Source organism: Gorilla gorilla, chromosome 5 (assembly GCF_029281585.2).
Source record: "Gorilla gorilla gorilla isolate KB3781 chromosome 5, NHGRI_mGorGor1-v2.1_pri, whole genome shotgun sequence".
Classification (NCBI taxonomy): domain Eukaryota; kingdom Metazoa; phylum Chordata; class Mammalia; order Primates; family Hominidae; genus Gorilla; species Gorilla gorilla.
The window spans coordinates 43,784,798-43,800,950 of NC_073229.2; the positions used below are offsets into that span (position 1 = coordinate 43,784,798).

The following is a 16,153-nucleotide window of genomic DNA, read 5'->3' on the forward strand; positions in this document are numbered from 1 at the left end:
AAATATTTTGAAATATCTTTCAGATGTATTTTAAAATTTAAGGATATTTTGTTCCGTTCATACAGAATTTTTTTTTTTTTTTCTCGAGATGGAGTCTCACTCTATCACCCAGGCTGGAATGCAGTGGCATGATCTCGGCTCACTGCAACCTCTGCCTCCTGGGTTCAAGCAATTTTCCTGCCTCAGCCTCCAAGTAGCTGAGACTACAGGAGCATGCCGCCACGCACGGCTAATTTTTTTTGTATTTTTAGTAGAGATGGAGTTTCACTATGTTGGCCAGGCTGGTCTTGAACTCCTGACCTCAAATGATCCGCCCTCTTTGGCCTTCCAAAGTGGTGGGATTACAGGCGTGAGCTACCGCGCCCAGCCAAATTTCTAATTTGTTTTGTTGTTGTTAAGACAGGGTCTCAGTCTGACACCAAGGCTGGTGTGCAGTACTGCAATCACGGCTCACTGCAGTCTCGACCTCCTGAGCTCAAGTGATCCTCCCACCTCAGCCTACTGAGTAGCTGGGACCACCACGCCTGGCTCATTTTTTTCTATTATTTATTGAAACGGGTTCTGGCTATGTTGCCCAGGTTGGTCTTGAACTCCGGAGCTCATGCGATCCACCCACCTCAGCGTCCGAAAGGATTATCAGGAGTGAGCCACCGTGCCCGGCCAAATTTCTAACTTTTGAATTGACATATTCATTTATTCTCTTTATCATTCAGGGAGAAATTTGGGGATGGATAGCCTTGAAGCATCATCCACCAAGTTATTTTATACACCAGATTTAGATACAAAGTATTTTTTTATTATTTAAAAAAATCAAATTCTAGCTTTTACTCTGAAGATTCTAGAAAGAATTTTGGAGTCTTTAATTCATACTTTGGGGGCAGGGGAATAAGTACCAATATTCGTATAACTTTCAGTGCAAGTCACGTTAGCTAACTGTAGTCTATTGGGTTAAATATCCTTGATTTATTCCTTAAAACTGAGTCACTATGACGGCACTTTTTTGTTTTTTTTTTTCGAGACGGAGCTCGCCCTGTCTCCCAGGCTGGACTGCAGTGGTGCGATCTCGGCTCACTGCAATCTCCGCCTCCCAGGTTCAAGCGATTCTCCTGCCCCAGCCTCCTGAGTAGCTGGGACTACAGGCACACACCACCACGCCCAGCTAATGTTTGTATTTTTAGTAGAGACAGGGTTTCATCATTTTGGTCAGGCTGGTCTCGAACTCCTGACCTCGTGATCGGCCTGCCTCGACCTCCCAAAGTGCTGGGATTACAGTCATGAGCCACTGCACCCGGCTGAATGGCACTTTCATAAAACAGTAAATAACCAACTTCACTACTGCCCCCAAGAGTTTTACTATGTATATGAGGGCATCTGTTTTAAGTATGGGTATAATGTTACGGGTTTTTCTTTGTGTAAGTTTAGGTTCACAATTTCATCATTAAAACAAATGTAAAATACTTTGTGCTTTCTGTGTGCTATTAAGAAAGTATTCAAGGGAATTTTGAAAATCAAATTTAATTACTATCATGTTTGTAAAATTTTTGAAACAAATGTTTAAGAGAGGATAATGTTAGAAATTATCTTTCCAGCCAGACCTGGTGGCTCACGCCAGTAATCCTAGCATTTTGGGAGGACAAGGTGGGCAGATCACTTAAGCCCAGGAATTCAAGACCAGCCTGGACAACACAGGGAAAGCCCATCTCTACAAAATATACAAAATTAGTGGCCGAGCGTGGTGGCTCACGCCTGTAATCCCAGCACTTTGGGAGGCCGAGGCGGGCAGATCACCTGAGGTCAGGAGTTCGAGACCAGCCTCAACATGGAGAAACCCCGTCTCTACTAAAAATACAAAATTAGCCGGGCGTGGTGATGCATGCCTGTAATCCCAGCTACTCAGGAGGCTGAGGCAGGAGAATTGCTTGAACCTGGGAGGTGGAGGTTGCGGTGAGCTGAGATCCCGCCATTGCACTCCAGCCTGGGCAACAAGAGCGAAACTCCATCTCAAAAAACAAAACAAACAAACAAACAAACAAAATTAGTCAGGTGTGGTCGTGCACACCTGTAGTCCCAGCTACTTGGGAGGCTGAAGTGGGAGGATCACTTGAGCCCGGGGAAGTGTAGGCTACCATGAGCCATCATGGTGCCACTGTACTCCAGTCTAGGAAAAAAATAAACATTAAAAATTTTAAAAACTTAAAAAAAGAAAAGAAAAAGAAATTTTCTGTCCAGATATCTTTATTTTTAACAAATCGAAGTGTATTAATAATGTTTATGGGAGAGTGCCCACACAAGGACAGCAAGCCTAGGAAGTGCAAGTCAAGAAAACTTTTTGTGAAAAAATTTGAACTGTAAAGAAAAAGCAGAGATTTTTTTTCTAGAAAAGTCAGGCGTGGAGGTAAAAAAAACCACAGCAGAGACACAGGTATGCTACGGAATCAAAGGTGTGCCAATGGTACTGACAGTTTAATTCAGAAAAAAATGAATCAGAAAATGGATATTTTAAAATAAGTTAGGTTGCTGAAAAAGAGAAATGCAGTGAAGCCTTAGATGGGAGTGAGATAAATCAGCCATTGGCTAGAGGAGTTGTTTGCCCAAGACCAGTGGTGATGTCCCTAAATGCCTGGAAACAACTGTTGTGACATTATAAAGCCCCCATAGTCTAAGTTGGGTGAGACTATACTTATGCATTTTCTCACCTGTAATATAGCTCAAAAGTATTTCTACTCTGGGATTTCTTTACATTTTACTAAAGCGCAATTATATACTTAAAACTGATAGTGTATGCTGGGCTGCTAGTCATTCTCAATCCTGGCCAATTATCAGAATTGTTTGTTGAATATACAGGTGCCATATATAGGTGCATACACACACATACACACACACACATACACACACACACACACACGCCATATTTCATTCCTCATATCGAATATTCTGAGAGAGGTAGTTTGTGGAGGGTAGTTCTGGACAATTTATATTTTCATAAGACCTCTGGTTATTTTTTTTTAAGTAGAGATGAAGACTTTCTATGTTGCCCAAAATGGTCTTGAACTCCTGAGCTCAAGCGATTCTCCCAACTCAGCCTCCTGAAGTGCTGGGATTACAGCCGTGAGCCACTGCATCAGGGCAAGACCTCTGATTAATATCATAGATTTATTTGTTTGAATGCTTCATGTATCCTCTCAACCACAACTTGTTTGCAGAGTTTTAATCTGAAGGGCTTAGGTCTCTTGTTCAATGAATGAGTTTGATCTGATGGGTGAGAGGAAGGTGAAATGGAAAGCGAACGAGAAGCCATACAGATTAGGCAAGTGAGCCTAATCTCTCCCAAACCATAAGATTGAGTATGCCTGAATTCTTCCCAGAGTGGAAGAATCCATTTTAAATATATATATATCTACATGTATAGATCCTTTAAATATTTGTTCTGACATTCATTGTTTTTGAGTCACTGTCATTGAGAAAATTTAGAAAGGAGCTATTAGGAGTAGGAAATAGAAAGTAAATAAAATATCAAAATAAAAATGGGGTTTTATAAATGATATAATAGGCAAAATAAAGGAAAGGCATCCTAGACCTCTGGTTTAAATGAAGATGGCACTTGGCGAGATGTCTTCCAGGGTAGTTCACATGATGTATGTTTTCAGAGAATTATCATATTGCATATGCTGCTATTTTTTTTTATTTTCATGAATTAAAAGGCATGTTGAGATTTCAGAGTTTTACTTATGATCTCAGACTCTGCATTTTTTCTCTGTAATGTTTGACATTTCTTCCTAGCTAAGTCTCTAGTTATAAGGTCTGTGTTGTGGCATGTGGACAGTGAGTGGAAAAACCTAAGAACTCAATTTGGGGCAGAAGAATGTAATCAATTATTTCAGAAGTGATACAAACAATATGACATGTAGAGCATTCTGGCCTTTCCTGGGTCTTTTTTCTCCATTCCTGGATTTCTTCTCTTCATGTGAGCAAGTCTGAGGTTACTATATAATGTCTCTCACAGGCCACAGCCCCATTCTAAATATTCCCAATAGAAATTCATTTATTAACCAGAGAGTGGTGGGTGGGGTTGTTTTTGTTTTTTAAACAAAAGTGGATCTTATGGGCATTCTGGAAAGCTCCCGCAGGAAGCTAAGGATAAAATTTTAAATTGAGAAGTCCCTTTCTTCAAACCACATTCAGACCCAATTCTGCTATTCTATTTATTTTTCAAGGGGATTAGCCTTATTTTAACACCAATAATCTTATCACAAAAACCTCCCAGAGGAAGACCCTGTAGATTTTGTGAAAGGGGATTAAAAACGGAGGGAAGGGAAGAGTGTTTGGAATTTCAGGCACAGCAGACCAGGAAGAGCGTCCCGGGAAAACATATTATCCAGACTTAAGTTTATATTCCCTGTCTCTCTCAGACTTTTGCAGAAAAAATGAGTCATTCAATAAATATTTGAATCGAGATAGGGAAGGTGACGAGGAAGAAGTTTGCACTTACGAGGTTTTAATTTGCAATTATTTGGCTACCTTTTTGCCTTCCCAAAACATAGGGTCTTTAGGAGTGAAACTTCATAGCCAAACTTATACCTTGTCCAGCACAGAGAAGGCCATCAAAATGCCTGGTTTAAACAAAAATATTAAAATGATTGGGAGGGTAAATCCCTTGACCTATAAATCTGACCTCCTTTAAACATTATTTGTACGTTCCCCAATAAACTATTCCGTAATTTATTAGTTAGCAAGTGGAAATAAAAAGAAATGTGGAATGGGGCTGTGCTTAGCGTCATTAAGCTGACAGGAATACAACGCATTCAACTTGCAAACACCCTTCCACTCCCACGAAGAGCGAGCTGTCACTGGCCAATCAAAACAATGAACCATAATGAAACAGTTTTTCTTGCTCCACCCACTTGGTGACCAAATTTGAAAAAAAAAAAAATCCGCGCCAACTCATGTTGTTTTCAATCAGGTCCGCCAAGTTTGTATTTAAGGAACTGTTTCAGTTCATAGCTTCCACTGCGATAGGAATCATGTCTGGTCGCGGCAAAGGCGGAAAAGGCTTGGGGAAGGGTGGTGCTAAGCGCCATCGTAAGGTGCTCCGGGATAACATCCAGGGCATTACAAAACCAGCTATTCGCCGTTTGGCTCGGCGCGGTGGCGTCAAGCGCATTTCCGGTCTTATCTATGAGGAGACTCGAGGTGTGCTTAAGGTTTTCTTAGAGAACGTTATTCGAGACGCCGTCACCTATACGGAGCACGCCAAGCGCAAAACTGTCACAGCCATGGATGTAGTATACGCCCTAAAACGTCAGGGGCGCACTCTGTATGGCTTTGGCGGCTGAATCTAAGAATACGAGGTCTCCTGAGAACTTCAAAAAACAAAAAAAAAAAACCCAAAGGCCCTTTTCAGGGCCGCTCACAAAGTCGTTTAAAGAGCTGAAATGCGTTGCGAGAGTTTGGATGACAGAATTAACCGTGATAGCCTGCATAAGAATGAATTGTGTTTGCCAAGACTGGACACTGACAAAGTTTCAAAGCATAAAGTAGGCATAGAGAGGTAAGCGCTAATAAAGTGATTGGCTCCACAAAAAGTATTTTGCTGGGCGCAGTGGCTCATGACTGTAATCCCAGCACTTTGGGAGGCCAAAGCGAGTGTATCACTTGAGATCAAGAATCCGAGACCAGCCTGGCCAAAATGGTTGAAACCCCTTCTCTACCAAAAAAAATACAAAACTTAGCCGGGCGTGGTGGTCTGCATCTGTAGGCCCAGCTAGCCCGGAAGCAGAGATTGCAGTGAGTCGAGATCGCGCCACTCTCCTCCAGCCTGGGCGACAGAGCGAGACTCCTCAAAAAAAAAAAAAAAAAAAAAAATGTATTTTAGAGCATTCTAAAAATGGTACTTTGGACTTAACCGAAGGCTGGAGGCGCGTGTTGAACAAAGGTTATCACCTTTTGGCTCATGCGGCACACAGCTACGTAAATAAAGCATCTTTAGGGACAAGCTCTCATTTGCAGAGGGTTCTATGGCTGTTGTCCTATTAGCCAAAACAAAGTGGTCTAAGCCCGGACGCGGTGGCTCACGCCTGTATTCCCAGCAGTTTGGTAGGCCAAGGTGGGTGCATCACGAGGTCAGGCGTTCAAGACTAGCCTGGCCAAGATGGTGAAACCCCGTCTACTAAAAATACAAAAATTAGCCGGGCGTGGTGGCGGGCACCTGTAATCCCAGCTACTTGGGAGGCTGAGCCAGAGAACTGCTTGAACCCAGGAGGCGGAGGTTGCAGTGAGCCGAGATTGTGCCACTGCACTGTAGCCTGGGTGACAGAGCGAGGCTCCATCCAAAACAAAACAAAACAAAAAAGTGGTCTAATAATCCCCAGAACTGGAGGAAGAACCATAACTTGTTGATTTTGTTTTTAACCTTATGTATGCCAGGCATGCTAGCCTTGTATACATACAAGGCTAGAGGAGCAAAGGTGCAGGAAGCCATCTTGAGGGAGTCCCATATTATTGAGAGACCGGCCAGCTGCTGGGAGAGGCCAGTTGTTCATCCTCACTGTATGTGATGAGAATCTGGCGACAGTCCATTGCTGGGCACAGCATTTAGACAAAATGGCTCTCTGCTATGTCAGGCAAGTGAGGCATATTTTTGCACAATCCTAGTAATTCCGAACTCATTGGGAAACAATGGCAATTACATCCAAGCAAGGAAAGGTCTGTGGTTGATTTTATCTATACAAATTTAAAACATAATGTTTACAACCTTTCATTATAGGACACAATTTTTAAAAAGATGCCAAACTATACAAACAAGTTCAGAAAAGTGAGGTACTATTGAAGCGTCTGGAAAACATAAATGTATGTGAAATAATGCAATGCATAGTTTTGCAGGGGACTTTGTTCAAACTTTCTCGAAATACCATGGTCCAAAGTAAACTAATATTAGCATTGGTTATTTATGATGATCAGTAAGAATACTAAATCAAAAATCAAAGGAAAATTAAACTATGTTTGTTTAAAGAGAAACGTAGTTTAGCTCAGACCGAGAGTTAAAACAAGTTTGTGATTCAGGAAGGATGAATTCAGAACCTAATTGGGCAGCCTCCAACATTTCCATTAAGGTTTGGATTCTTAAAATTTTTCAGTCTTTGGAATGCTCTGGTAGTCTGATGAAACGTACAGATTCTTTTCATAAATAAGATACTTAAAGTAATTCATAGGGTTACAATTGTATTAGACCAATAATATTAAAATAATTATCAAACCACTTGACCGTAATATGTGTGTTTTTGTTGATATACCTAATAGTAGTACTTCGGAAATAAGCAAGCACGATTTCCAGATTCTTGCAACAACTATAACCATACAAATTTGTTATTTCTATCAGTCACACACAATGGAAGAAAATTCTAAATTTCAGCTACAGGATAATGAATAGATGAAAAAAAAAAACAAAAAAACTCCCCTAATCCATATTCTGGGACATCTTGATTCCTATTTATTGATCCCTTGAAGTCAGTGGATAGCATATTAAGAAACAATAGTTACAATGACACCACAGAAAGACTAGAATGTAGTACTTGTGTTAAAAAAAAAAATATATCAGCAAGTTATGTTTGGATGCCAAATTGCTCTCCACTTCCCTTCCCTGACACTGGCATTTCCAGAACTTAGATGCTCTTACATGTAAAAGCCTCCTCTAGTGCACCATCGAGCTTTTCAGGATTGGACATCAGACTTTTTAGTTCCTGGACCTCTAGATATAAGCCAGTCTCTGACAAGAAGCCCTTTTTCTGTTTTAACTTTTTTTTTTTTAAGTTTTGAGACAACGTCTGACTCGCTGTCACCCAGGCTGGAGTGAGGTAGCACCACCATAGCTCACTGTATCCTTAAACGCCTGGGTGCAGGGACTAAGGGAGCGTGACAACCATGCTTGACTAATTTACTTTTTTGTAAAACCAGTAGTCTCCAACCTTTTTGACACCAGAGACCGGTTTTGTGTAAGACAATTATACCACGGACCAGGGGGTGCAGGGGCTGGGAGCAATGATTTCCGGACTAAAACTGCTCCAACCTCAGATCATCAGGCATTAGATTGTCACAAGGAGCCTGAAACCTAGATCCCTTGCATGTGCCGTTCACAATACAGTTTGAGCTTATGAGAATCTAATGCTGCAGCTAACCTGATGGGCGGTGGAGCTCAGTTGGTTAATGTTCGCTCACCCCTCAGCTGTACGGCTCAATTCGTAACGTGCCATGGACAGGGACCGGTTACCGGTCGGTGGCCGGGGGAATGAAGACCCCTGGTATAGATGGTAGTCTGGCTATGTTGCCCAGGATGGTCTTGAAGCCTGGCCTGAATTAATTCTTCAATCTCAAGACTTTTTAACTCAGCTGCATCACAACTTAAACCTATAGATAACTGTCACAGAAACTTGTTTCCAGTGTTACGCCATCTTAAAATAATGTGGGTGGCTCTTAAAAGAGCCTTTGGGTTCTTTCCAAATTGGCCTCCCGGAAAGCTCTTTACTTCTTAGATGTGGCCTTTCTAACATTAACTTCATGATGTTGGGTCAATTTTGACTTCGAAGCCCTTGCCTTCACTGGGCTCTTCTGCTGTTGCTTACCCTTGGCTCCTTTAGCCTTTCTCCCGCTCCTAACAGCTTTTTTAGGAGCTGTCGCTCTCGGCTTCTTGGCTCTCTTATTGGTTTTAGCAGTCTTTGGTGACTTGGAGTCCCTGGATAAAACGACCTTCTTGGTCTTGGCAGAAACTGACTTTTCAGCCTTGCTTCTGGTAGATTTAGGAATCACCTTCTTACTAAGCTTAAAGGAACCGGAAGCACCAGTACCCCTGGTTTGCACCAGAATTCGCTTGTTCACTAAGCTCTTGAGGGACCGTTTGATGCGGCTGTTATTCTTCTCCACGTCGTAGCCAGCAGCGGCCAACGCCTTCTTGAGCGCAACCAAAGACATACCTACTCGTTCCTGTGACACTGAAAGGGCCTCAGTGATCAACTTGGACACAGATAGGTTCGGCGCTTTGCGACTTGCACTTGTCAAGCCAGTCGGCTTCCTCCCTCGCTTGTTGGTTAGAAGTTTCTCCATAGCGGCTGGAACAGCACTGGCAGAAGCTGCAGGTACGGTTTCAGACATAACAACAGAGAAACGCAAGATGTAATAACCAGCGAAGAGTATAAAACACCCCGGGCGGCCTTGGGGCCTTATATAGGGTAGGGCGCGCTGTGATTGGTGCATCACCTAGGCACCGCCCCCGCCCCTTGGAGGAGGAGTATTTGTGTTTGTTTTACCCGGAAAAGTTGACTATAACAAAACCCCTCTTTACAGAATCTCCCAGGGCCTAGTGCTGAATAATCTGCGGAAATTCATATTTGACATGACTTTTCTCTTTTTAATGAAAAATGACCCTGGATGCCAAAACTATTCGAGAAAGCCCTCGATTTTCAATCAAATTCACGGAGAGGAACAAAACTTCCCCTTTTCCTTGTAAATTAATAAGTAATCTTTGGCAGAAGACTTATTTCATCTCTTCAGAGTGGTCTTCCAAATGGATAGCTTCAAATCGGAAGAGGAAAGAAATTATTCACGCCATGATTTTTATTTAAAATTATTTATATATGTGAGGGAAGTAACACAGATCTCTTAGCTGTCTAATTGCGGAGGCAGAAGATGCTTATAGAATTGTCAAAAGACTGCAGAGGATGTCTTTATTTAGGCATGTGCAATCTAATAAACCATAATCCACAGGAACATGGGTTGTCTGTAATTAAAGGTGCTCCCAAGTCCCTGTAGCTTTATAGAGGACTCTCAAGGATGGGGTAATATCAAGATCTCACACATTATGTAAGATTGGCCATAATCAGGCCACTCTCATGACTGGTGTCCTCAACTGAGTTTTGCTTCTGGTTTCATTAATTGAAGTCCCCTCTATCCCCCTGCCCGCCCCTACATCCCCAGATAAACAGACACAGTCCCTCCCCTAAACTAACTATAAAACATGAGGTAGGAACCCTAGACTCAAGAACCTACTAGAAACTACAGACCCCATGTCTAACAAGACTGGGCGGGTTGGCTGGGCACAGTGGTTCATGCCTGTAATCCCAGCACTTCGGAAGGCTGGAGGCCAGGAGTTCAAGACTAGGTTGGCCTGGCCCCTACTGAAAAAAAAAAAAAAATTAGGTGGGTGTGGTGGCACATGCCTGCAGTCCCAGCTTCTGGGTAGACTGAAGAGGATCACTTAGAGCCCAGGAGCTTGAGGTTGCAGCTACTGCACTCCAGCCTGGGGAGACCCTCATCTCTGAATTGCTTAATTAATTAACTGAGCTGGCAGATTTGGCTGCATAGCTGTGGGGAAAGGGTTGTTGGAATAATGTCCAGTGTGCTCCCCTGAGCTTCTACTGGAACAGGTCTTTGTGAGAGGCCTGGAGATAAGAGCTTGCTCACAAAGGCTAAGGCCTTTCTGGGATGCTGAATGAGTTTAGTGTGGCCAGAGAATAGGGTCTCAGCAAAGGAAAACTGCATAAGGGCCATTTGTGAAGATCCCCAAATACTTGTGTGAAATATTTGGTAGATATTAGAAGTTTTGTTTTGGTTTGGTTTGAGACAGTTTTGCTCTTGTTGCCCAGGCTGGAGTGCAATGGTGTGATCTTGGCTCAGTGCAACCTCCACCTCCCAGGTTCAGGCAATTCTCCTGCCTCAGCCTCCCAATTAGCTGGGATTATAGGCGCCCACCACCATGCCTGGCTAATTTTTTGTATTTTTATTAGAGATGGGGTTTCATCATGTTGGCCAGGCTAGTCTCGAACTCCCCACCTCAAGTGATCTGCCCGCCTCTGCCTCCAAAATGCTGGGAATACATGCGTGAGCCGCCGCGCCCGGCAGACATTGGAAGTTTTTAAGCAGAGAATTTGTTGTATTGTTGTAGTTGTCTTGGGTTTAGATTTATTGCATAAACAATCATTTTTGAGAAGGGCCCACAGTCAGAAGTTGGGAGTCTGTTGCAATAGTCTCAGAAGAATGGCAAAGACCTTGCCTAAGGGGACAGTGTGGTAAAGGAGAGAGTCTACATTTGAAATATTTCTGAAACAAAAGCCAAAAGATAAGACTTCAAACTTCTGATTGCAAAGTGAGATAGAAAAGTTTCTTTCTCTCTGTCTCTCTGTTATACCCATACACACACACATATGCACAAACACCTGAAAGAAAAAAAAATTCAGGGAACAGGCCAGGTAAGGTGGCTCATGCCTATAATCCCATAAATTTGGGAGGCTGAGGCTAGTGGATCACTAGAGCCCAGGAGTTCAAGGCCAGCCTAAGCACATAGCAAGACCCTGTCTCTACAATTAAAAAATTACCTGGGTGTGGTGGCACGTACCTGTGGTCCCAGTTACTCAAAAGGCTGAGGTGGGAGAATCACTTGGGCCCAGGAGGTCAAGGCTGCAGTGAGCATGATTGTGCCACTGCACTTAAGCCTGGGCAAGAGCGAGACCCTGTCTCAAAAAAAAAAAAATTTTTTTTTTTTTTTTTTCAGAAAACAATACTATCTTAAGCACCAGCACTTTAGTATATTCTACTGTGGACTAGTTCATTTTTAAAAGAACACTAGGTTGGAAATCATGAGATTGATTTCACAACTCACTAAAGCACCGTGTCACTCAGTTTGGAAAATATTTCTCCTTAGAGAGATTACAGGTGCATCTTTCTGAGCACCTGTATGTTTTTACATTTGTTTGGCTTCTCTGACCTTTGATAATTTCTGAGTGTTGTACTATTAAATATTAGTGGCTAGGGGTCAAATTGTGGATCAGGTTGATCCTTATATTTACAAGTTGACAGATACGTTACTCCATTGCTTTAAAACTAACACAGAATTAGAGAATTTAGAAAATTCTTACATTCCATAATTTAAGACCCAGAAAAAAAAGATTCATATTTTGCATTAGATAGCTAAAATGGTACCATAAAAACAAATGATATCCACATATATATAGTATATAGTGCTTCTTCTGTGCCAGTCACTATCCTAAGTTTTTCTCCCCCTTCCCCAAAAATGTAGGAATTAACTTTATAGATGAAGAAACTGAGGCACAGGAATGTCACATGACTTGCCCAAAGGAAATTCAGTCTTTCTTTTTCAATTCTTTTTTCTTTTTACTTTGCTGCAGGGTCTCGCTGTGTTGCCCAGGATGGTCTTGAACTCCCGAACTCAAGCGATCCTCCTTCTTCAGCCTCTCAAAGTGCTGGGATTACAGGCATGAGCCACTGTGCCCAGTCAGGAAATTCAGTCTTCTAAACATTCATTATTGAAATAATATTTCCATAAACATTTTCTTAGATAAACTTTGGCATCTCTAACTTCTAAGTAGCAAAGTCATGGAAACGGTCACAAAGAAAATAACTTTCTTTTAAAAATAATAAATTCTTATCTCCGGTGATAAGAAAAGTATACAGCCCATTTTTTAAAGTATTAATTTTACATTCTAATTTGGTTTTTTTAATGTTTACCATATATTTCTCTTTCTACATATGTGTGTGAGTGAATAAAATAAAGGCATCTACAGATTTTTACATGTTCAGTGAGATTAGCAGAGTTTCACTTGACAGCACTCTTACCATACTCACTTCTTGGCTTTTCCTGATATCTAACATTTTTAAAATGAGTACTCCCTTTTCATATGATTCTTCCTTTTTCAAGCACTATTTTTGAACTTTATATTTGATTGGCAATAATTTTTACAGACATTATTTTACGATTAACTTTAACTCTGTTCAAATGATTTCTTAATTTTCAAGTATTTTATTTGAACTGCTTTTTTTGGTTCAACTACTGAGTATTTAATTTGTCTGTTTTGTAGAAAGGGTATGTAGATAATTCCACATTTTGTAAAAGTTGTCTCTAAAAATCTAACAAGTGTAAGTACGATGCTATTACAGGGCTGAGAGACACAGAAAAAACACACACACACACAAAATTTTTTTTTAAGTATTACTTGGTCTCTAAACTAAAGAATTTACCATCTATTTTGGGAGATGAAATCCAAACATAAGCAATGACAACAATTATTATGTGCTTAAATCAATGTCCAAGACAATAATTGACCCCAAGGCAGGGAAATCACTGAGAGAGTATAGCAGAGAGGGTGTCCTCTCTGTTCAGATGAGCCTGAATAATTTGTTCAGTAGGTTTCTGCTACTCATTTATAAACTGTACATCTTCTGTAGTCCTGGAAAATGTCTAAGAGGAGAGAGGAACTAAGATCAGGGCCACCATTTAATTAGGAAGTTCTGGAAGTACCTGACCTGGAAGAAAGATCAGCATAGCTGAAAATCACCCATAGGAGAAACATCTAGGTAATCTTATTTCTGTTCCACCTGACATTTCAACCTCTCTTTTCAGCTATAAGTATATAAGTACTTATATGTAAGTAAAGAAATGTACCCACATCATGTTGTTTTTTATTCTATGTTTAACATGTATAATGCTAACAACACAGACTTGATGTCTGAAACATTTCTATGAACAGCTCATTACTGGATGACTGAAATAATTTTTCCAAGCCACGTGGAGGTTAATGAGTCAGTTTTTGAAAGCAAGGAGAGAAAAACATTAGAATTTAAGGTGACGTTTCTGTTGCGTTGTAATCCAGAATACAGAATAGTCAGAGAAAAGCAGAAAGCCTTTCTTCTTAAATTTTCTGAAAACCAAGGTGTGCATTAAGATGGTACATGCCTACTTCCCTTTGCCTTTACCCTTTTTTCCTGCATGGAACATAGATATGACCCCTAGACATGCTGCAGATGACCATGAGGTTGAAAGATACACGGAAGATGGTTAACACAGGATGATAGAAGAGACCTGCATACTTGGGCAGCCTAGACAGCTCCTGCCAGCCCCCAACAAAACAGCCCAGCCTTCTTGCCAATGGAGAAAAAAAATCCCTTCTGGTAACCCACTGTAAGTGAATTTCTGTAAAATGTGGCACAATGTATCCATAATTGATATACAAATATTAGTTTAGTGGGTGGCACCTCTCCACGAGCATGTCGACTTCATGAGACTGAGATTTTTGACTGCCATGTGCAGTTGTCCCATTACAGTGCCTGGTGCATGGGAACAGCTCAACTGTGCATACCCATTGAAGAAATAGATGCATGGTCAATCAAATTTCCAGGTATATCATATGTTTCCATAAAAAAAGTAAACATACAGCATATCTCCTTCCAGTTTATCTATTTTTCTCTCTAGGACCAATTTACAGTCTATCAGCAGTGCGTGAGCACCTGTTTCACCACATATACAAACCCCTCCAAGACTATAAGGATATCATTAAGCTTTGTATCACTGTCAGTTAAGTGGTAAACATAGTTTTCTACATACTTTGCACTTTTGTTTTTCATGAGATTCAATGTTTTACATGGGTAAGTTGTTAGAACATATTTATTCAAGATAAGGCATTTGTCTCCTGGTAAGACATCTTGGTCTAATGCTGACTCTGGGGTGTGGACATTTGGCTGTTGACTGTGAGGTGGCTATCTACATGTGGAGTGGAGGAGTCCTGGCCTTGGATTGAGGAGAACAAGGTCAACTTCTCACCTCACTTGTTTCTGGCTTTTGTGACCTTGGACAAGTTTAACTTTTCTCTCTCCTAGTCTTAGTTTTCTTGTCTGTAAGTGACAGCAATGATGCTGTCTTTGTTGGCTTGGGCTGCCATAACAAAATACCATAGATTGTGTGGTTTAAACAACAAAATTTTATCACAGTTCTGGAGGCTGGAAGTCTCAGAGCAGGGTATAGCATGGCTGGATTCTGGTGAGGGCTCTCTTGCTGGCTTGTAGAGTGCTACCTTCTCACTGTGAGAGCTCACATAGCCTTTCCTCAGTATATGTGCAGAGCTCCCTCTCTTCCTCTTTTTTTTTTTTTCTTTTAAATAAATTATTTAATTTGGAAGACCAAGTGCAGAATCTTCCTCTTCTTATAAGGCCACCAATCCTATCCAGTTAGAAACCCATACTAATGACCTCATTTAACCTTAATTACCTCTTATAAGTCCTGTCTAGGAATAGAGTCATATTGGGGTTTATGGCTTCAATATATGAATTTGGGGGTATGGGGAGACAATTCAGTCCATAGTAAACACTTTCTCAAAGAGTAGTTATAATGTTTATAAGAGACCATGTAGGTAAAAGTAGTTTCAGTTGCATGCAGCTAAATGCAGTTTAGTATCCCTTCAGAGACCTCCGCAGAAAAGGCACCTGATAAATATTTATATGGCCTTAACCTAAGGTATTATTCTTTATATAGTGCCTTCCATGTAATGATTGATATCATGTTTATCATTTTGCAGTGCAGTTTATTTCTTATAGGGTCATGGCTAACAAGAAACATGGGAAGAATGACCCTCACTAATAGAGTCATTAAAATAATGTAATTTCAATTTTTTTTTCTTTTGAGGGACTATTAGGTTAACAATGATTTTTAAAATTTATTGTAAATATGAGTGCTATAAAACAGGAATTTCCATATTATGTTGGGATTATAAATTGGTATGATCCTGAATAGCAATTTGGCAATGTATATGTTAAGAACCTTAGAAAATGTTTTTCACTTTTGATTTAGTATTTCCACTTCATGAAGTGTATCCTTAGGAAATAATATTTGAACAAAGATTTATGTACAAAGATGTGTGAGCGATATAATCTATAATATAATGCATAAAAATGGGAATCAATTGAAGTAGTCAATAACAAATACATAATTATCAATACATCCATAAATTATACATCCATAAAAAAGTTTCTAAGTATATTTATCTAAATATATATCATATGACACCTAAATTTATTTTATATATGATACATGATGTGAGATATATGTATATATAAATATGAGTATATATGATATACATATAAAAAGAATAGGAGATACTAGGAGTTATTTTAATTTTGTTGTTTCCCATGTCATAAATTTCTATGAAGAATATTTTAATAGTTTTATGCATAGAAAAAAAGAGCTAATTTTTCTCAGCCAGGTGTTCATTTGTCCTTCTTTGATTGTTCAAAATACCTCTATTTATCTTCTTCTAGGATCACTCATTTTCATTGGTTTATTTGCAAGATGAAACAGTGTCCAGCAGTGACGACTGTTGGA

General features: G+C 40.4%; 2 protein-coding genes across 2 annotated transcripts; one reads left to right on the top strand and one right to left on the bottom strand.

Annotated features, from left to right (window-relative positions):
- The first annotated feature begins 3,283 nt into the window (after nt 1–3,283).
- LOC129534194 (histone H4-like) lies at nt 3,284–5,833 on the top strand. The gene has a single exon (XM_055390428.2). The coding sequence runs from the start codon at nt 4,944–4,946 to the stop codon at nt 5,331–5,333; it is 390 nt and encodes a 129-aa protein (XP_055246403.1). The 5' UTR covers nt 3,284–4,943; the 3' UTR covers nt 5,334–5,833.
- A 498-nt stretch (nt 5,834–6,331) lies between these two features.
- On the bottom strand, nt 6,332–9,183 carry H1-6 (H1.6 linker histone, cluster member). Its single transcript, XM_004043386.4, has one exon. It carries the CDS (start codon nt 9,139–9,141, stop codon nt 8,515–8,517), a length of 627 nt encoding a protein of 208 aa, XP_004043434.1. The 5' UTR covers nt 9,142–9,183; the 3' UTR covers nt 6,332–8,514.
- Nucleotides 9,184–16,153: the final 6,970 nt, after the last annotated feature.